At 45.9% G+C, this 22577-nt stretch overlaps 2 protein-coding genes across 3 annotated transcripts in view; both read right to left on the reverse strand.

The window, feature by feature from the left end:
- hsd17b2 (hydroxysteroid (17-beta) dehydrogenase 2) lies at positions 1 to 15034 on the reverse strand. The gene is made up of 5 exons (XM_031314554.2): positions 14745 to 15034; positions 5712 to 5924; positions 4764 to 4949; positions 3105 to 3242; positions 1 to 351 (listed from the first exon to the last, which is right to left on the reverse strand). Exons 1-5 carry the CDS (start codon positions 14998 to 15000, stop codon positions 11 to 13), a joined length of 1134 nt encoding a protein of 377 aa, XP_031170414.1. The 5' UTR covers positions 15001 to 15034; the 3' UTR covers positions 1 to 10.
- gpia (glucose-6-phosphate isomerase a) overlaps positions 10205 to 22577 on the reverse strand; it is a 25721-nt gene continuing 13348 nt past the window's right edge. Inside the window, exons 12-18 of one of the 2 annotated variants that reach the window (XM_031314552.2) lie at positions 22238 to 22390; positions 21644 to 21773; positions 21338 to 21414; positions 20981 to 21109; positions 19597 to 19672; positions 18592 to 18658; positions 17171 to 17622 (exon numbers count right to left, since the gene is read on the reverse strand). In XM_031314552.2, the coding sequence (XP_031170412.1) occupies positions 17499 to 17622; positions 18592 to 18658; positions 19597 to 19672; positions 20981 to 21109; positions 21338 to 21414; positions 21644 to 21773; positions 22238 to 22390 (756 nt within the window). In that variant the 3' untranslated portion in view covers positions 17171 to 17498. Of the gene's footprint in view, positions 10216 to 17170; positions 17623 to 18591; positions 18659 to 19538; positions 19673 to 20980; positions 21110 to 21337; positions 21415 to 21643; positions 21774 to 22237; positions 22391 to 22577 lie in introns of those variants that run through there. The other variant, XM_031314553.2, reaches the window with a different exon arrangement.

Here is a 22577-nt window from a genome sequence, read left to right on the forward strand (position 1 = left end):
CCCATGAGCCTCAGCTCCCGTGGAGAGCGGCAGGTTTGCAGTCGGAGTGTCCGGCGAGCGCCATGATCACGGCGTCGAACACGCGGGCGGGACAGCAGCGCTGGAGGAACGGGAGGAACCATCCCATCCTGCCGGGGGTGTACAGCGCTTTGGGGCGTGCCGCCAGAAGAGCGTGGCACACGGCGTCCACCACCGGAGACAGATCCTCCGCAGACTGCCGGGACATCTGGGACAGGCGGCCGGGCAGGGACGAGATGTACGCCATCCCATAATCCTCTCTGGCTTCGGAGGACGCGGCCGACACAATCTCGTCTCTGTAGCGAGCGGCGTCGGCGCTGTTCCCAAATATATCTGACAGGAAGAGACAGGAAGACACATTCAGAACAGACAACAACAACAACAACAACAACAACAACAACAACATGACATTGTAAACCACCCCAAATTGGCTGGTTGTGTTTAAAGTTTTAAGCAGGGATGATATGATTATGTGATCAATATTTGTCATCATAATAGGACATTTTGTACATTCATCCAAGCTAATTAGAACTGAAGCTAAAATATTCCTTCAGATATAATACATGAGTAAAAAAAACTAAGTATGAGTTTCCTATTTGTTTTTCATTTATTAATCAGACACAAATAGCTCAGGTTATGCCACTTTGTTTTAATCGAGTCATTTTAATTCTCAACACTTTTCAGCAGTGGCGAACACTTTGTGGTAATGCCCACTAGGTGGCAGCTGTGCAGCGCTGGTGTCGTTCTTTCCTTAGCCTGTTACAGAGCGAGAAACGGCCAACATTAGCTCTGCAAGAAAAATAAGGAAATAACATCCTGAAAAAGGATTTTTTTTTTTCTTTCTTATGATTTTAGTGTCTGAAAACTTGTATCTGTTGACATAGCTGTACTGTGGGACTGTGTGGTGGACTGTGAGAGCGACAGCGCGGTGCGACGGAGGAGCGGTGCGTTTCCACTCTGCTAGCCGTAACAGGAGAGAGAGCGTGCTGGACAGCGGGCTGGACTCTGAACTTCAGGCCTGAGTTTGGATTTCCATTTCTACTATCTCACCAGTAAGGTCTTTCCCTCCTGTGGATTTGGAGGATCGTGTCGGATACATTTTTTATTTTTTTTAGACTGAGCTCAAACAGGTACTGGGTTGTGCACAACTAAATTAAAATGTGGTTTCTGGCCAGAACATATTTTGTTGACGAATGTATTTTGGGGTGGGGAATGGGAGTGTAATATGCGTTGTTGGACATTTTTAATAATACTATTTTCTTGAAAAGAGTTACTGTGTGTTTGTGTTTTCATTCTCTGTGTGAAGTCAATAATCATCTACAGCCAAAGACAAATTAGTATTAAGTGTCAGTTCATTTGATATCTATCTTATCTTTATCCCTCGAACCAGGACATTACTAAAAGTATTGAAGTAGTGATCCCAGACCTTGAGGTGTTTTTGCAGGTAATGTTGAAGGCTGATTAGAACCTGAGGCCTGGACTACGAAGCAAGATTTGGCGTTAGCGAGCTAACTTCAGGTTCAACCCAGGGTTTTCTGTATCACGATGGTGGATCACTTGTTATCGGGTTCAATCACCGTGGTAACTTATGCTGAACACCTAACCTGGTCGGGAGCAGGTTATGTTGGAGATTAGAGATCAACCGGTGTTAAAGCACCGCCCACTGACCAATCAATACTCGACTGATAACGGCGTCACCGTTCTTAGAAGATCAGAGAGAGAGAGAGAGAGAGAGAGAGAGAGAGAGAGAGAGAGAGGGGTGAGCTCATAAAAGTTAAAACATTTAGAGACCGACGACCCCGTTAACATTCCCTGATGGGTATCTTTATGAAAGATAGATTTTCAGCGGAGGGAATTACTTATAGGCTATTTGTTGCCTTCTTCAGTCGTGTGTTGCCAATGCGCACATCGGTTAGAATTATGTTTTGATATTTTTTTTGATTTCCTCTCACAGCGTACCACTGCTGGGGTTGTAACTGAAATAAAAGCCTAAAGCAACGACAGTTTATGGAAAGCAAAAGTGTAATTATGGTCAGATCTTGGTCCTGACTGATGGGGAAGTGACCAGTTTAGTCTAATGTATTATAGTGGGTGTACTGTACTGTATATTGGCCAGAATCTGCCTTTGGGGAGGAGGGGGGCATATCATAGTGGGGGGTCTGGGTATTCCTCCCCCAGGGAAGTTTTAAGCATCAACGACTTCATTTCCTGCATTCCGATACACTTTTATGCACCAATTTATGGTGAAATACCTCCATTGAGCCTATGTGAAGAATAAAGCACAGATGACAATTCAAAATATATCAAACATATAATGGAAAGTATGTTGTTACGTGTCATTGGGCATTTTTAAGTGAGTATATGGGAATCCTGGAGCTTACTATCACGTAGACTACACCACTGGATATTGATAAGCTAAACGTTGTGATTTACACATAACAGCGTCGGCTTTTTTGCCAGCTTTCCTTCCTGCATTTTGCCTGTAAAACCGTGTCTGTGTTCTTCATATTTATGTAGGATTATAGTTTGCTCTTCTTATGTAAAATATGCAGCTCTGGTAGATGTTTGTGATTGGTCGTCGTGGTGCACAAACAGCGCCTCTTTTATGTGAACGCGCGCGCCGCTGGATTGGGAAAACCCTGGGTTGACTGAACTAGTTGATAACCAGCGTCGTGATACAGGTTATGCGGGACCACGGTTGGTAGGTTAGGTGAAGCCGGATCACTGAAAGAAATCCAGGACATGTTGATCTGGATTCGTAGTACAGGCCTCAGGTTACAACATCATAACAGACAACAACAACATGACATTACAGACAACAACAACAATATGACATCATTACAGACAACAACAACAATATGACATCATTACAGACAACAACAACAATATGACATCATAACAGACGACAACAACATGACATAATAACAGACAACAACAACAACAACAACAACAACAACAACATGACAGAGATGAAGAGTGGTCCTACTGGTTCTCTCTCTCTTTATATAAAGTACCAGAGATGAAGAGCGGACCTACTGGTTCTCTCTCTCTTTATATAAAGTACCAGAGATGAGGAGTGGACCTACTGGTTCTGAATCCTGCTGGTTGGATGGTTACAACGGTGACGCCCCAGACCGACAGCTCGAGCCGCATCACTCTGGAGAAAACACTGAGCGCCGCCTTAGAGGCTCCGTACGCCGCCAGCATCGGCATCGCCACGTCACCTGCACAAGAACAACAACAACATCAACACAACATAACATCACAACATCAACACGTCATCACACGTGTGTGTGTGTGTGTGTGTGTGTGTGTGTGTGTGTGTGTGTGTGTGTGTGTGTGTGTGTGTGTGTCTCTGTGTCTGTGTCTCTGTGTGTGTGTGTCTCTGTGTGCGTGTGTGTGTGTGTGTGTGTGTGTGTGTGTGTGTGTGTGTGTGTGTGTGTGTGTGTGTGTGTGTGTGTCTCTGTGTGTGTCTGTCTGTCTGTCTGTCTGTCTGTGTCTGTCTGTCTGTCTGTCTGTCTGTCTGTCTGTCTGTCTGTGTGTGTGTGTGTGTGTGTGTGTGTGTGTGTGTGTGTGTGTGTGTGTGTGTGTGTTAGGTTACTTTATTGGTAGCCGTAGGTAAACTAGTTTTATAAAAACAGGTAATACAACATGATAAAAAGGAATAGAAAACAGTACATGACCAAAGTGCTTGTGCGTTTTGTGCAAATAATTTTACCGTTTGTTTAACAGAGTGATAAATCTTGTAGTTGTGTAACCAGGAACTCTTAGCCTCCGTCCAGAGGGGAGAGACTGGAAGTCCCTGTTCAGAGGGTGTAGACTATCTTCTTTGATAGCCGTAGCTATCCGCTGTAGTTGTTTAGCATACAGGGATGGGGGGTGCAGCTGGGACTCCCCAGTCAGCTTACTTGACCATTTTACAATTTGGTTTAGGCGATTCTTGTGCTTGACTGAAACACACCCAAACCATGCCACTAGGGAGAAAGATATGATGGTTTTGATAAAAGCATGATAGAATAATGTCATCATGGTCTTATCTATATTAAAATGGTACAATTTTCTCAAACAGTATAGACGCAGTTGTCCTTTTTTAGAGACAGCCTCACAATTCTCCTGGAAATTTAATTTAGTCAATAATTGTCCCTAGGTATCTATAGGATTGTATTTGATCCACTAGTTGACCATTTATAGTTATAGCCTCATATCCTGGAGTTTTTCCAAAATCAATGTACATATCCTTTGTTTTGGATATGATCAATTGAAGGTGCGACTCCTCACACCATTGGACAAAGTCTTCAATTATTGGACCATGGCCTCTGTCATTTTTATGGAGCAGACTCACTATGACAGAGTCGTCCGCATATTTAATAATGGTCCTATTTACATATTTGCTCTGACACATGTTTGTATATAGGATGAACAGAAGGGGTGAAAGTACGCACCCCTGTGGTGAACCTGTAGAAGAGCAAAGCTGACCAGACAGAGCTCCATTCACCTTTACTCTCTGTGTCCTGTTTGTTACAAAATCCAGAATCCAACCAACAAGATTAGGACAAAAACCCTGTGTGTGTCTCTCTGTCTGTGTGTGTGTGTGTGTGTGTGTGTGTGTGTGTGTGTGTGTGTGTGTGTGTGTGTGTGTCTCTCTGTCTGTGTGTGTGTGTGTGTGTGTGTGTCTCTCTGTCTGTGTGTGTGTGTGTGTGTGTGTGTGTGTGTGTGTGTGTGTGTGTGTGTGTGTGTGTGTGTACCTGCCATGCTGGACATGTTGACTATGCGTCCTCTGGACCGTCTCAGCAGCGGGAGGAAGACCTGACTCATCTTCACAGCTGACAGGAAGTTGACGTCCACGCAGAGTCGGTACGCCGCCATCGGATGGAGCTCGGCGTCCGCTGGACAGTGGAGCACACCGGCATTATTCACCAAACCCCACAGACCTGAAGGACACACACACACTCACACACACACACACACACACACACACAGAGACACACACTCAGACATACACAGAGACACACACACACACACACACAGAGACACACACAGGGTTTTTGTCTGGTACGTAAGAAGTCTATTTTATGCAAATGCTGAGCGATGTGACAAAGCGACAGCCAATCGGAGTGAGGGTAGCGTGACGTATGTAGGTGGCTCGAGTCGAAGAAAATCATTCAAGATGGTGAAAACGCTTCAGGACGTTGTATTTCTGTATGTTGTTTGGCATTTTATCTCATATATTGTGTTACTTTTATCGAGAAATAAATACTTTTAAATCCAAAAACATCGTTCTTGTGACTTGACAATACCTCTGATGTGACTTTTAAGACGTGCTTGAAGGTAGCACCGGAGAATTTCTGTTTACTGTTGCCAAGCAACCAGGACTAGGCTAGGCTCGCCGAGGAAGCGAAATTACGAATCCCACTATGGCCACGCCAAGACCCGCCCTACAAAGCAGCTCGATTGGTTGGGGTTAGGCATTTGACCTCGAGTGGTGAAGGTTAGGATAGCCGATTGGTCAGGGGACAGAACCTGAACTAATGGGGTTAGGTTACCTCGCGTAAGCATGGACGCCTGGCCAATAAATGCTATTGAAGGGCGGGTCTTAGCGTGGCCATAGTGGGATTTGTAATAACGCGGCCAGGTACGCCCATCAAGCGTGCGTTTGTCGCTCTCAGTGTGCCTGTAGGGTTACCGTGGGTTACCTGTGTTGTGGAGCTGCGAGTGGACGTGTCTGTGTGCCGTCTCTATCTGGCCGTCGTCGGTCACGTCCAGCTGCAGCACCTGCAGGTTTTGGGATCCTTGCTCTCGGAGCCGCCGAGCGCCGGCTCCGTTCTCATCCAGCACGCCGGCAAACACCTTCAGCCCGGCTTCGCTGAGCCGGGACGCCAGCGCCAGACCGAAGCCCGAATCACAGCCTGCAGACGGGAACACAGACACAAGAATCCAACCTCAGAGCCGGCTCGGTGGGCCACGAGAGAACTGTCACCAAATGTTAGCCCTCCTGTTGTCCTCGGGTCAAATCTGACCCGTTTTCATAAAGTTTCTATATCGGAAATTTGGGTTTCTTTCAACCACATGGACCACGTGGATGGTTCCCTACAACGCTCTTCACAAGTTAAATACATGATCAGTTCACTACTTTCATTGAATTTGGGTTTTTTATTCAATTTTGTAGCATTTGAAGAAAATAAATTGATAAAAATGTTGAACAAAGTGATAAAAAGTTTGGGAAAAGCGTCAGAAGTGTCGACCAAGTGTCGAAAAGACGACCAAAATGTAAAAAATAAAAATAGTTTGAATTTGAAATTCTGACCCAGAAAAACAAAAAGTTGTCTTTGAAGACAACACAAGAGTTAAAGATAATTAGGCTATAACAAATATACAAAAACAATGACAAAAAAGCAACAAACGTTCACTTCAATGTAGATTTGGGATATTTCAGAAGAGAAAGGTTCCCTCTCAGCTGCTGCTTTATTAAAATATCAATGTTTATATTAATGTACTTTTTAAAACTTTTTTTGTACTGTTTATTGATCCCCAGTGGGGAAATTACAATTTACACTCTGTTAGAAATCACTACACACAGGCCTGAAATACACACACATGCTCAGGACCTATTCATGCTCTAATGGAGAGATGTCAGAGTGGGGGGGGCTGCCAGTGCTGGACCAGCGCCCTGAGCGGTTAGGGGGGATACGGTGCCTTGCTCAAGAGCACCTGGCAGTGCCCAGGAGGTGAACTGGCACCTCTCCAGCTACCAATCTAAGCTACCAAGCTAAAAAATATGTTCCCGCGGCTCTGCCTGTGTGTGTATTTATGAATCCTGTGTGTGCATATGTGAATGTAGTGTGTGCATTTATCTTTATTGAGACTCTTTTAGCTCCATAACGCAGCGTAGTCTACGTGATACGCAGGTATGCGCCCTATACCCACTGAGAAAGGTCAAGAATTTCCGTCTACCCTCGTATAAAAGTGCGAGGATACGTAACGATTTGGTCATAAATTCACCGTCTGTGTTGTGAGTGACCCGGGAACAACTACACAGTTGATTGGCGGTCATTCTCTGTGCAAACAGGAAAATAACTAATGTGAATCACCAGGGCTTTAAATTGACACCCGCCAACCCCCCAAATGCAGTGTGACAGTTTGGCTCAAGTTTACATGATTTTATCTTTTGTTTGGGGTGCCAGCCAGGTCTCTCTCCTGGCAGTAAGATACAAGTTAGTTGTTGTTTCTTTTGAAATCAAATGTCACAAAGGATGTGCATCTTAAACGAATGTACACCCTCCCCAATGAATGACCATAAAAGCAATAAACACCATAACTCAAAAACTAGTACAAAACAAAATATAGTGTATTTGGATTTCACACAAAAACACAAGCAGAGATGAAGCACAATCCAAATTTCAGAATTCCACTTCAGGTTTTCTGCACATTTAAACCACAATCTCAAAAACACAAATAAGTTGCAATCCCGTACAAACAAAATCACAATGAAGTCCAGACCAGTGCTGATAACGGGAAAAAAATAAAGCTGGTCAGTTTCTCAGGCTGAAAAACAAAACAAAAAGTCATAGGAAGAGTTAATAACTCACAGAGTCTAGTCAGTCAGTCCAGTCATTCCAAGAATCCAGTCCGGGTTTTTCTGCTGATTTTTGAATGATTACTGGCGTGAACAGATTTGCACGGCGAATGTGGCATGATGATCCGAAGGTGGAGTGTACAGGATTGATGTGCGGCTGGAAGTATGAAGGAAACGGTACGCAAGGGATTTAACTACTTTACTTTGTTACTGCGGTCAAGCCAGCCTCCACTTCGAAATAAGCGGTCAAACTAGCCGCCCCTATATTTCGCGGTGCGCGTATACACTTGCTATTACGGTGAGACCGTCAGAACTAAAAACAGGGAATTTTCCGACAAAGGCAATTTCCCATTCATTTATTCTATCTGCCTGTCTATCTGTCTGCCTTCCTGTCAGAAAGAAAGAAAGAAAGAAAGATTTTAGCACACCTCACAACCTTTCACTGCATGATATGTTGAATACCAAAATAAGAGCCCCCCAAAAATCATATATAAGCTGTTTGGTCTACACATTCAGAAAATCATAAAAATAAAAGTCCTAGCTTCGACAGACCAATTTCACCTCAGATGGAGAGGACACCATCTCAAGGTGTCAACTACAATGTTTCAGGACATTCTGATGTTGTTTTCCAAAATAAGAGCCCCCCAAAAATCATAAGCTGTTTGTCTACACATTCAGAAAATCATAAAAATGGGGACATTTATTTTTATGATTTTCTGAATGTGTAGACCATCCATCCATCCATCCATCGTCGTCCGCTTATCCGGTCTCGGGTCGCGGGGGTAGCAGCTCCAGCAGGGGACCCCAAACTTCCCTTTCCCGAGCCACATTAACCAGCTCCGACTGGGGGATCCCGAGGCGTTCCCAGGCCAGGTTAGAGATATAATCCCTCCACCTAGTCCTGGGTCTTCCCCGAGGCCTCCTCCCAGCTAGACGTGCCTCCACCTAGTCCTGGGTCTTCCCCGAGGCCTCCTCCCAGCTGGGCGTGCCTGGAACACCTCCCTAGGGAGGCGCCCAGGGGGCATCCTTACCAGATGCCCGAACCACCTCAACTGGCTCCTTTCGACGCGAAGGAGCAGCGGCTCTACTCCGAGCTCCTCACGGATGACTGAGCTTCTCACCCTATCTCTAAGGGAGACGCCAGCCACCCTCCTGAGGAAACCCATTTCGGCCGCTTGTACCCTGGATCTCGTTCTTTCGGTCATGACCCAACCTTCATGACCATAGGTGAGGGTAGGAACAAAAACTGACCGGTAGATCGAGAGCTTTGCCTTCTGGCTCAGCTCTCTTTTCGTCACAACGGTGCGATAAATTGAATGTAATACCGCACCCGCTGCGCCGATTCTCCGACCAATCTCCCGCTCCATTGTTCCCTCACTCGCGAACAAGACTCCAAGGTACTTGAACTCCTTCACTTGGGGTAAGGACTCATTCCCTACCTGGAGAAGGCACTCCATCGGTTTCCTGCTGAGAACCATGGCCTCAGATTTAGAGGTGCTGATCCTCATCCCAGCCGCTTCACACTCGGCTGCGAACCGATCCAGTGAGTGCTGAAGGTCACAGGCCGATGATGCCATCAGGACCACATCATCTGCAAAAAGCAGCGATGAGATCCCCAGCCCACCGAACTGCAACCCCTCTCCACCCCGACTACGCCTCGATATCCTGTCCATAAATACTACAAACAGGATTGGTGACAAAGCGCAGCCCTGGCGGAGGCCAACTCTCACCTGAAACGAGTCCGACTTACTGCCGAGAACCCGGACACAGCTCTCGCTTTGGTTGTACAGAGATTGGATGGCCCTGAGAAGGGACCCCCTCACCCCATACTCCCGCAGCACCTCCCACAGTATCTCCCGGGGGACCCGGTCATAGGCCTTCTCCAGATCCACAAAGCACATGTAGACCGGTTGGGCATACTCCCAGGCTCCCTCCAGGATCCTTGCGAGAGTAAGGATCTGGTCCGTTGTTCCACGACCAGGACGGAATCCGCATTGTTCCTCTTCAACCTGAGGTTCGACTATCGACCGAACCCTCCTTTCCAGCACCTTGGAGAAGACTTTACCAGGGAGGCTGAGAAGTGTGATACCCCTATAATTAGCACACACCCTCTGGTCCCCCTTTTTGAAAAGGGGAACCACCACCCCGGTCTGCCACTCCTTAGGCAGACACCCAGACTTCCACGCAATGTTGAAGAGGCGTGTCAACCAAGACAACCCCTCCACACCCAGAGCTTTAAGCATTTCTGGACGGATCTCATCAATCCCTGGGGCTTTGCCACTGTGGAGTTGTTTAACTACCTCAGCAACTTCCACCAGACCAAAATCCCCCATCATCCTCCAGCTCTGCCTCTACCATAGAGGGCGTATTAGTCGGATTTAGGAGTTCCTCAAAGTGCTCCTTCCACCACTTCTCCGAACTCCTCCCACACCCGCTGCTTTGCCTCTTTCACGGCAGAGGCTGCAGCCCTTCGGTACCTTGCCACTGCCTCCGGAGTCCTCTGGGATAACATATCCCGGAAAGACTCCTTCTTCAGTCGGACGGCTTCCCTGACCACCGGTGTCCACCACGGTGTTCGTGGGTTACCGCCCCTTGAGGCACCTAAGACCCTAAGACCACAGCTCCTCGCCGCAGCTTCAGCAATGGAAACTTTGAACATTGTCCACTCGGGTTCAATGCCCCCAGCCTCCACAGGGATGCACGAAAAGTTCCACCGGAGGTGTGAGTTGAAAGTCTGTCGGACAGGGGCCTCCTCCAGACGTTCCCAATTTACCCGCACTACCCGTTTGGGCTTACCAGGTCTGTCCAGAGTCTTCCCCCACCCCCTGACCCAACTCACCACCAGATGGTGATCGGTTGACAGCTCTGCCCCTCTCTTCACCCGAGTGTCCAAAACATATGGCCTCAGATCAGATGAAACGATTATAAAATCAATCATTGACCTTTGGCCTAGGGTGCTCTGGTACCAAGTACACTTATGAGCATCCCTATGTTCGAACATGGTGTTCGTTATAGACAATCCATGACTAGCACAGAAGTCCAACAACAAACAACCACTCTGGTTTAGATCAGGGAGGCCGTTCCTCCCAATCACGCCTCTCCATGTGTCTCCATCATTGCCCACGTGCGCGTTGAAGTCCCCCAGCAGAACTATGGAGTCCCCCACTGGAGCCCCATATAGGACTCCACTCAAGGTCTCCAAGAAGGCCGAATACTCCGAACTCTTGTTTGGTGCATATGCACAAACAACAGTCAGAGTTTCCCCCCCCACAACCTGCAGGCGTAGGGAGGCGACCCTCTCGTCCACCGGGGTAAACTCCAACGTAGCGGCGCTCAGCCGGGGGCTTGTGAGTATCCCCACACCTGCCCGGCGCCTCACACCCTGGGCAACTCCGGAGAAGAAAAGAGTCCAACCCCTATCCAGGAGTATGGTTCCAGAACCGAGACTGTGCGTAGAGGTAAGCCCCACCAGATCTAACCAGTAGCGCTCCACCTCCCGCACCAGTTCCGGCTCCTTCCCCCACAGAGAGGTGACATTCCACATCCCCAGAGCCAGCGTCTGCTGCCGGTCTGCCGTCTGGTCCGTCGAGGCCCCTGACCTTCACTGCCACCCATGTGGCAGCGCACCCGACCCCAGCGGTTCCTCCCACAGGTGGTGGGCCCATGGGAATGAATGTGTAGACAAACAGCTAATATATGATTTTTGGGGGGCTCTTATTTTGGAAAACAACATCAGAATGTCCTGAAACATTGTAATTGACACCTTGAGATGGAGTCCTCTCCATCTGAGGTGAAATTGGTCTGTGGAAGCTAGGACTTTTATTTTTTTGATTTTCTGAATGTGTAGACAAAACAGCTTATATATGATTTTTGGGGGGCTCTTATTTTGGAATTCAACATATCATGCAGTGAAAGGTTGTGAGGTGTGCTAAAATCTTTCTTTCTTTCTTTCTTTCTTTCTTTCTTTCTTTCTTTCTTTCTTTCTGACAGGAAGGCAGACAGATAGACAGGCAGACAGAATAAATGAATGGGAAATTGCCTTCGTCGGAAAATTCCCTGTTTTTAGTTCTGACGGTCTCACCGTAATAGCAAGTGTATACGCGCACCGCGAAATATAGGGGCGGCTAGTTTGACCGCTTATTTCGAGGTGGAGGCTGGCTTGACCGCAGTTGATGATTTCAGGTCGTCACACTAGGTAAACATGAACTTTGGCGGGTAACATTGTAAAGTTACCAGACAATTTGGCCGGTGATGAGTGAAGTGAACAAAGATTCCAGATTGGTCTGTTTTCTGCCATGAAATTTGGTGTGTGTGTGTTTGGCTTGGAAAACTTAATCTTTATCTGGCAACAATGGTTGTAGTACTATTCCTACATTTCCCATGAACACTATGTCCTGGTGTTTCATATTTCCATTGGCTATGTGCCTAGCCAACAAATCAGAGGAGCTGAAATTAAAGTTAGTTAGGAAAAACAGAATTTGGCTAGTGGAAAATCTGATTGGCTGGTAACTTTAAAAATCTACTAGCCATGTTGGCTGGTGATCAAATGAGTTAATTTAAAGTCCTGTGAATCACTAAAGGAGATATGATAGACAGCAAACTCAAACTACTCTCTCTCAGTGTTTTGGTAAGCCTGTCCCAGAAGCTGCTGCAGACGCTAACGTTACAGAAACTACAGGAACTGAGCCAGATGAGGCTGATGCTATATGCGTTATATGGGACGTGGGCACGTATGAGGCTGGTAGGACAAATATTCACACAGTTTACTCACTACAAAAAACTAGACTACACCACTGGAGTTAAGGGTAGACCTGAAGATAAGTCTCCAGGTTCTAGATGTGTCCACAACACCTTAAAGGGGAACTATGCAGTTATTTTAGCTTAATGTACCTTAACTGAACAGCTTTGGAGTCATTGGAATGGTTATATGACATTTTCGGGTTGAATGGTGGTCGTCTCGCTCCCCCTTAGTGCCCGTGAGCGGAAAAACCACCCTTGCGTCAGCGTCAGGAAGTATGGTGTGATATCAGGTCTTCGCGATGCTAAAAAGAAGCAGAAAGCTAGGAAAGCATTGTCAGAGGAACAGAGGAAGAGGAAACGGCAGACTGACCGAGAGAGGAGTCAGACACGAGGAAACATAGGAGCTGTGTTTTCAGAATGGAGAGAACTGAGACAAACAGAACGATGCTGACCTGGCGTTCTTGCCGTTATATCTATATATAGTATCTTTGGGATAAACTCAGTTTAGTCTTTGTATTTCTTGTTATTGTGACCTCAGGGTGTTTGCTATTGTCTGTAAAGGTTTTTATTATGATTGCTGTCTGTTACGGGCTTACTAGCTGTCTACCTCAGGCTCTGTGCGTTCACCGGCTTCTTTGAAAAAAAATGCACATGACCAGAGGGAGAAGATGGAAGGGGGGAGTGTTGCCAAATATCTATTCTGAAGCTGTAGGGGGCGCTCTATAGAGAAACCTGCCAGCAAAAAGAGAGAAAACAGCGAAGAAATTGCCAAAACTGCATAGCGCCCCTTTAAAGGCTCTGAGACACCAACCAGACGGCCGACCGTCAGCAGTAAAGCCAGTGTGACTGATCAGTCTCCCCGAGGTCCAAAAAGTTCCTCAGAACACACCGAAGAGACGCCGACTTGAGCGTACGTTCTGCGCGTCAACGAACGCATCACGTGGGTCTGTTTTCTCCCCAACCATAATGGCGCTTTGTTGGAAATACGATCTCATATTGAACTAAAATAGTTCACTGAAACGTGTTTCCGGAAACATTAGTTAGTCAGTCAGACTCACTCCACCAATCAGATTGGTCATTGAGTCCGACTGCCCGCCCTCCGACCCAGCAAGTCAGGTCGGCCCAAATGAAGGCCGACGGCCCCTCAGTCTGACGACGGCACGAACACACCGAACAGACTCGAGTCACCGACCTCGCCAGACTGTCAGACGGCTGATTATCTGGTTGGTGTGTCAGCGCCTTTAGACCAGATGCAAGATCCAGGCAGCGTACTAGCTGTAGCTAGTAGCTCTGAGTCTCCATAGATTAGGGGAGACGTAGCTGTATGATAGGACAGTGCTGCTCACTCTGCCAAGGCCATAGAGGAAGTAAAAACATGTTGTCTGTGCTGAGATATTTGGGCGCCCGTAACATCTTTGTTTAGTTTGAAGGTTCAGCTAAACTTAACACCTCCAGCGTTAGTTTAAATTCACCTTCAGGAAGACAGGATGTTGGGATGGCACCCACACTGTACTGTGTTATCCTAAATTCTCCTCCATTGAGTGTTCATTAAATGCTCCTGTGTAAGTCATCAAAGTCTCCAGAAGCTTCTTCACATATTTGAGCCTTATGTTCCCACAGCCCTATGGTCCCACAGCCCTATGTTCCCACAGCCTTATGTTCCCACAGCCCTATGGTACCACAGCCCTATGTTCCCACAGCCCAATGGTCCCACAGCCCAATGGTCCCACAGCCCAATATTCCCATAGCCTTATGTTCCCACAGCCCAATGGTCCCACAGCCCAATGTTCCCACAGCCCTATGTTCCCACAGCCCAATGCTCCCACAGCCCAATGTTCCCACAGCCCTATGTTCCCACAGCCCAATGGTCCCACAGCCCTATGTTCCCACAGCCCAATGGTCCCACAGCCCAATGGTCCCACAGCCCTATGTTCCCACCGCAGAAATATGGGAACATAGGCACACTCCCGTTAAGGTAAGGTGCAAAGGTTTCCCCGCTCAGTCAGTCTGGAGGGTGTTGACAGCAGGGGGCCTGACGGGGAGTGAGAGGCAGCAGATTAGAGCCTCATGTTGGATAGGAGCAGGAGGGGGGAGGAGTGGCTGGACAACAGGACAGTGTTATGGGTTGAACCAATCTGATGACATGGCATCCTGGCCCAAGGCTGCAGGTATCATGTGATTCATCCCTGGATGTGTTCAATCACCAGACTTTTACTTAAGGGGAATATTTGTTTACTCTTTCTACCTCTGGATGTATACAAAAGTCAAAGTTACAGCACAGTGTTAGAAATGGATAGTTACTTTAAAGAAGGCAGCATTGGTCCACCTACACAGCTGCAACATTACTGCATCAATAATCAGAACAGAAAGATATAATGTGACCTACATAACATTACAGGTGTGTCCGTCTCACCTGTGATCAGCACCGCTCTGCTCTGCAGCTGCTCCACACTTCTCTCCGGCTCGCACATCAGGACCAAGCTGCAGCCGATCAGGGCCGTCCCGCAGCCGAGCGGGGGTGCAGCGAGGCACAGAGCGGCTCCAACGAGGGCCCCAACGAGGGCCCCAACGAGGGCCCCGAAGGTCCAGTTCCCCTCTTTAAACCTCCGGAGCACCGTGAGGAAGAACAGGACTGCAGCTCCCACACAGAAACAGGAAGGGATGTCCATCTTCTCTCTCTGTGTGTGTGTATGGGTGTGTGTCTGTGTGTGTGTGTGTTTGTGTGTGTGTGTGACTCTGTGTGTGTGTGTGTGTGTCTCTGTGTGTGTGTGTGTGTGTGTTTCTGTGTGTGTGTGTGTGTGTGTGTGTGTGTGTGTGTGTGTGTGTGTGTGTGTGTGTTTAATCTGCAGGTATGTCGACAGCAGGTGTGTTTCCTGAAACCTGTGTGTGTCTCTGTGTGTGTGTGTCTGTGTGTGTGTTTAATCTGCAGGTATGTCGACAGCAGGTGTGTTTCCTGAAACCTGTGTGTGTCTCTGTGTGTGTGTGTGTGTGTCTGTGTGTGTGTGTGTGTGTTTAATCTGCAGGTATGTCGACAGCAGGTGTGTTTCCTGAAACCTGTGTGTGCGCCGATTAAAAAAACAACACTGGATTACAATTTTCTTTGACTTGTAGATCTTAATGAGAAATGATGAGAGTAAATAAATGACATATTTTACCATAAAGCTGTTGTTTTCAGTGTGTGTGTGTGTGTGTGTGTGTGTGTCTGTCGTCGGTGTGTTGGGGGATGTCTAGTCTGCAGGTACGCAGGTGTGTTTCCTGAAACCTGTTCTTCTTCTGCAGCAGCCAAATCTATTTCTCATTCTGACACCCGACACCTCCCCCTCTCTAACAGCACGCCGATCGCAACCATGATGCAGCACTTCCTCAGGTTTCCAGCCCCGAGATCAGCTCTTCCTCCGGTCACATTTGGCCCGTTTTTAAGTTTCTGTATCAGAAATATAGGTTTCTTTCAACCACATTGCCCAAAAATCGCCCCCCTCCTCTCTCACCTAGCTGTCCTGTCCATTAAAGGCAGAAAAGCCCCCCAAAAAATCTAAAAAAACAAAAACAAATGGTTTATTGACCATGAATTCCAAGAATAAGTGTTAAACTAGTGTTTATAATTTGGTGTTAGTGGTGAATATATATATATATATATATATATATATACATACATATACATACATACTGGTGGGGGAAAAAAAGTGAGAATCAGACAAACAAAGCGACAAAAACATCCAAAAAACAACTGAAACGAAACAAAAAATGTGTAAAAAGTGCTGGAAGCCTAGAAACAAAATGCAAAGAAATGTTGAAACATTAATTATTTTTGTAGCTGGGAGGACAACACAAGGGTTAGGGTTATATCATTCAAAGCCACAACTTGAAATAAGTTAACCGGCTCCTGATTCGCCACGTAAATGTAAATGGACTGTTCTTATAAAGCTCTTTTCTAGTCTTAACGACTACTCAAAGAGCTTTTCCATAGTACAGGAACCATTCACCATTCATACGCTGTGGCCGAGGCTGCCGTACAAGCTGCCACCTGCTCATCAGATACACATACACACACATCTACGTTCCCATAGTGCAGCATCGGGGGCAACTCAGGGTTCAGTGTCTTGCCCAAGGACACTTCAACACGGGACTGTAGGGCCAGGCACCGAATGCAGCATGGTGGCCCAATGGTTAGCACTGTGGCCTCCCAGCAAGAAGGTTCTGGGTTCGAGTCCAGGTGGTTCCAGGCCTGTCTGTGTGGAGTTTGTATTTTCTCCCCATGTCTGCGTGGGTTTCCTCCAGGTGCTCCGGTTTCCCCCACCATCAAAAACATGTACTAGGTTCTCCAGTCAGTGCCCTTAAGCAAGGCAGTGCACTTGATCAAGGCACTGGCTCAGATCTGGAGTAGGTCCCCGGGCGCTGTGATTGGCTGCCTACTGCTCCCTTGAGGGATGGGTTAAATGCGGAGAATGAATTTCGCCTCATGTATGTGACAATAAAGTACCTTTACCTTACCAACCTCCCCACTGGCAGGAGACCGCTCCACCACCAAGCCACAGCTGTGCTGTATGATCTCGCCATAGAAAAGGCGCTAAAGAGGAGAATCTGCCGATTCCTTATCTGCGCTCCGTCAACACATGGTGTGAGTCGGCTACACTGAGTGGCGAAGAAAACGTCCAGAAAGGAGCCAAAAATGTCACACAATTTTTTTTTAAAGTGTATAAAAAAACACAACAAAACGGGTGTTACTTTTGGGTCTCATATTTTAATTTCTTGTGTATTCTTTTCTATGAAGTTCGAAATAAACAATTAATTCATTCATTCATCTTTCTCCGTCCAATCAGAAGCAGACTCAAAGATTCAGTGACAAACAGGACATTTATTGTGGAATGTGGATCTAGAGACAGGAAATGATGTTTAAGGACAAATTAAGATACAAACGAAGATTTTTTGCACACAACCCGCAACACAACAGGAAGTTTAATCCCCTTTAATCCGTCCAATCAGAACCTGACTCAAAGATTCAGTGACAAACAGGACTTTTATTTTGAAAGTCAGCAAACGCTCAGGAAAAGGTGCACGGTCCCCTTCGTCCTCCGGATAGAAGCAGCACGTCTACAGAGCTCGGCCAATCAGAGAGGAGCACAGGGACGGGGCGGGAGGAAAAGAGAGGAGGAGGAGAGGTGGAGCTTCAGGCGAAGTTCTTCTTGAGGAAGTTGATGAGACCGTTGGTGGACGAGTCGTGAGAGCTGACGGACGCTCCGTCCTGCAGCTCCGGCTCAATCTTCTTCGCCAGCTGCTTCCCAAGTTCCACGCTGCACACACGCACACACACACACACACGCACACACACACACGCACACACACACACACACACACACAGAGACACACACACACACACACACAGACAGAGACACACACACACACACACACACTAAAGTTTAGAGACTAAAAACGTTGATTTAGAGAAAGAAAGTGATGTTCAGGGTTTAAAGGCCAGATGTTTTAGTACGGATGTTGTTGCTGCTGACAGACTCAGATTATTATTCTAAGTGTCTGACAACATTATGGGATGGATCCCTACAGAGATAGACCTTTTAGTTAAAGAGTAAGATCCTTTTAGTTTAACATGAAACAGCCCCGAAATCACCATCACCAAACCCACCAGACTCCATGTAAATAATCAGTACTTTTAGCGTGTATAGAGCCAGCATATTTCCACCAGACTCCATGTTAATAATCAGGACTTTTAGTGTGTATAGAGCCAGCATATTTCCACCAGACTCCATGTTAATAATCAGGACTTTTAGTGTGTATAGAGCCAGCATATTTCCACCAGACTCCATGTAAATAATCAGGACTTTTAGCGTGTATAGAGCCAGCATATCTCCACATGTAAATGGGTGAATTAAGGGTTTATTTCAACCAAACCAGAGTGGTGATTGTTGGAACAGTGGAAAGATGAACCAAGACGGCTTTTGGTAGTTTGATTTAGTTTCTGTCCACTTTGAATGAAGTGTGATTTACGATGATAAAAGTCCTGATTATTTACATCACATGTGCCAAACGGCCCCTGGCAGGTTTGGATCCGGCCCGCATATCAATTTAGTTTCACAATAAATGCATAAATACAGTCAAAGATATTTGACTTTTTTCAAAATAAAAGCATGAAAATAAACTCTTGATGTGATTCTCCTTTTCCAGTGTGGCCCTCTGGGAAGGGGAGTTTGACTCCCCTGGTTTCCATGGAGTCTGGTGGGTTAAGACAGGTTTTAAGGACTCACCCCCACTGGTCGTAGCTGTTGATGTTCCACATCACGCCCTGCACAAAGATCTTGTGCTCGTACATCGCTGCAGAAAGAGAAATCATCATCAAACAGGATTCATTACATATTTTATACAACGTTTAAAAATCACAAAGTGCTCTACATAAAACATACAATATGATACATTTTAAAACCATGAAGCAGTTATGGCCCATGAAGCCGTTTAAATAATGACTATAAGTTGCTGAGATCGTAGCGATGCGTTAGAGAAGGTATATCTGGACCAGGAGGCCGCCTTGCATCCCATAATATGAGGAGACTCCGTCATTTGATGAACTGTGCTGGCATGGCTTCTGACACCAGCAATCACTCCCATGAACAGGACAGTCTTCCTTACAATAGGCTTAATGAAGCAGAAACCCTTAATGTCAGATAACAACCATAATAATGGGACTTTGGGGTCGATGTTTTGACAGTTTTCAGAGGTTATGAGGAGCAATATGAGAGAGACATGTGGTAATCATTCATCATTGTTTAGGTTTATAAACCATGTTAAGCTTTTTCCTTGCCATAGGCGCCAATGAAGAATAAAGCGTGAGATAACTTCTATAATCGTTGGATTTGGGTTTTGTTTTTTTGACAGGTTTACGTGTTCATGACCACATTTGAGTGATGGCTGGTGGCGAAGCCTTCGCAGCGCCAATACTCGCTGTGTAACAAATAAAGCCTGCTAACGTCAAAACCAAAGTAGACCAAATGGCTCTTTTACGGCACAAATCAGCACAAACGATTGAGACCATTTTGGGGAGATTTAGACATTAATGGGGGGCTGGGTGATGTCACTGGCCAGAAAATGTAAAGCTGAATTACTTAAAATCCTTAACAGCACAAACAATAATTTTTACGGCACAAACGAATAGCAGTGTTTTTAATAATTGTTGAATGACATGGGGGGCCAGCTTCACACAGGTTGTGAACAGACTCATAATGTTTAGACCAGTGTATTGTGTGTGTGGTACTCACCGACCAGAGCTCCCAGTATGAACGGGCTCAGCTTCTTGAAGACGATGGAGTTGCTGGGCTTGTTTCCTTCAAAAACCTGAGAATAAAAACCAGAGAATCTGAGTTCAGCTACAGATCAAACAGACCTGATCTGATCAGCTTTAGTTTAAGTCTCTGGAGAGGTCCCACGGAGCAGCAGATACAGCAGCAGATACAGATACAGACACAGCAGCAGATACAGATACAGCCCAGGTTAACACTAGAACGGCCATGACGGTCATTTTGACCGTTTTGAAATGTATATGTGTAATAACTTTGCTGAATAAAAAAATACAATCCTGCTGCTGCCTGACTTTTCCTAAAAGAGTCTGTATTTTAATTGAAAATTGTTTTTATATACATTACACAAAAGGCAAAGAAAATAGAGTCACTTTTACCTATTTCGGCCATACACGGTCATATTGACCGCTCGGATTTTCGCGGTATTGTTTTTAATTTTTCGCGCGGTTGAAGATGCATCTTGGTTGCTTAGTAACTACCATAGTCTCTGTCAGAGAAACGTAACTAGCGGTCTCGAGTAACAAGTGTGGGCATCACCGATGGGCCGAAGGCAAAGCCAGAGTCGGTAACGTAGGCTACTACGGCGTGGAGGCACTCTGTTCTGAATCATAAGGCAAACACCGGGCGCTCGCTCTGTGAAAGACGCGGTAGACGTAGATGGCCGGTAGCTGTTTACATGTTCATATAACTTTATACATCCTCGAACTGGCTGGAATCATTACACACATCCTCTCCAAGGAGTGCACCAGCAGTAAAATTGTCAGGAGGAAGTTCATGCAGCAACTGGCAGAGAGTTGAGAGCGGAGTTTATGGAGGAAAAAAGAACAGCGGTGCCAATCCGAGCAGCGCTGACACCGCAGCAGACACTAAAACGGAGGCAGTGCCAGGTTAGGTTATAGCTAAATGCTCAAATAAGATACTTTTAATTGTTATCTGGCTGTTATGAGTTAAGTTGAATGAATTTCCACACCGTATTTTTCAGAATATTAATGTATGAAATAATTCCGGTTTACTATGCCATGATATGAATTATTGAAACACGTATTACTACTCAAATGTATAATTAAACTCGTTAAAATGTACATTTCAGTGTTATTACGTTTTTTCTAAAGATATCCTAACACAATACATAATACAATATCGCAATTAGGTATTTATCATGAGAGATTATAGAGTTTGGAATCTGGCGGTCAAAATGACCGCTCACAGGACTTCTAGTGTTAATGAGGGACAGAACAGCACCAGGAACATGGGAACACATGTCCAAAACTAAGAAAACGGTGTGTGTCTCTGTGTGTGTGTGTGTGTGTCTCTGTGTGTGTGTGTGTGTGTGTGTGTGTGTTACTTTGTGCGGCAGCAGCTTCTGCAGAGCGTCTCCCTTGACTCCAGCCTCCTCCAGCTCTCTCCGAGCCTCGTCTGAAGTCTTTCCTCTCATCAGAGCCTCGGTCTGAGCCAGGAAGTTAGCCGCCAGGATCTGCACACACACCAGGTCAGGGGTCAGGGGTCACAGGCCCCTCAAAAAGGCAATTAATTTGCCGTAATAATAATAAAGAGTTATGTCATTGTTTATCTTTGAAACTGACAGATAAAGATATATAGATATAGGAAGAGAGCAATGGGATTACACCCCTTAAATGTTAATACTAATGTTATTACTAATGTGTTATTGGCACAGAGACCGCTGAGACAGAGTGGGCGGTACCTTGTGGTGGAGGTTGTCTCTGATTGGATGCTGAGACTGAGCAGGAATGAGGAAGTCAGCGGGAATCATTCGAGTTCCTGGAGAAGAAACAAGAGTCAGTTAAAGGTGATTGGTCCTGACTCCACTGCTACTGGGAGGGGGGGGTTGGTTGTCTCTGTGAGTGTGTGTGTGGTTGTCTGTGTGAGTGTGTGTGTGTCTCTGTGAGTGTGTGTGTGTGTCTCTGTGCGTGTGCGTGTCTCTGTGCGTGTGCGTGTCTCTGTGCGTGTGCGTGTCTCTGTGCGTGTGTGTGTGTGTGTGTGTGTGTACCTTGGTGGATCAGCTGGTAGAAGGCGTGCTGTCCATTGGTCCCCGGTTCGCCCCACACGATTGGTCCGGTGTGGTGGTTGACTCGGACGCCGTCTTTGGTGATGTACTTCCCATTAGACTCCATGTCGCCCTGACAACCACACACACACACACACACACAGTGATTTTGTTTGTCCAACAAAAATAAAAATAAAAAATATACCAACTATTAAGTTCTGCTTCTCTGATGTATCAAATACTTATGTCATGCAATAAAATGCAAATTAATTACTTAAATCATACAATGTGATTTTATGGATTTTTGTTTTAAGATTCCGTCTCTCACAGTTGAAGAGTACCTTTGATAAAAATTAGACTTCTACATGCTTTGGAAGTAGGAAAACCTGCAAAGTCAGCAGTCTATCAAATACTTGTTCTCTGTGTGTGTGTGTGTGTGTGTGTGTGTGTGTGTGTGTGTGTGTGTGTGTGTGTGTGTGTGTGTGTGTGTGTATGTATGTATGTATATATATATATATATATATATATATATATATATATATATATATATATATATATATATATATATATATATATATATTCTGTTTATGGTGTTACCTGCTGGAAGTATGCAGCGAAGCGGTGCATGTACTGGTCGTAGGGCAGCATGGCGTGCGTCTCGGCCTGGAAGAAGTTGATGTACCACACGCCCAGAACGGCGAGGAGGACGGGGACGTTCTGCTGCAGGGGGGCGCTACGGAAATGGTTGTCCTGGAAACACACACAGCACCTTGGTATATATATATATATATATATATATATATATATATATATATATACATACATACATACATACATAGTTTGGTATATTCTTCTTTACAACAGAGACAGCAGCCATCATTTAACTAACACAGACACGCACACACAGTAACACACACACAGTAACACACACACACAC

The sequence above is a fragment of the Sander lucioperca genome, chromosome 7 (genome assembly GCF_008315115.2).
Source record: "Sander lucioperca isolate FBNREF2018 chromosome 7, SLUC_FBN_1.2, whole genome shotgun sequence".
In the NCBI taxonomy this organism is placed as follows: Eukaryota; Metazoa; Chordata; class Actinopteri; order Perciformes; family Percidae; genus Sander; species Sander lucioperca.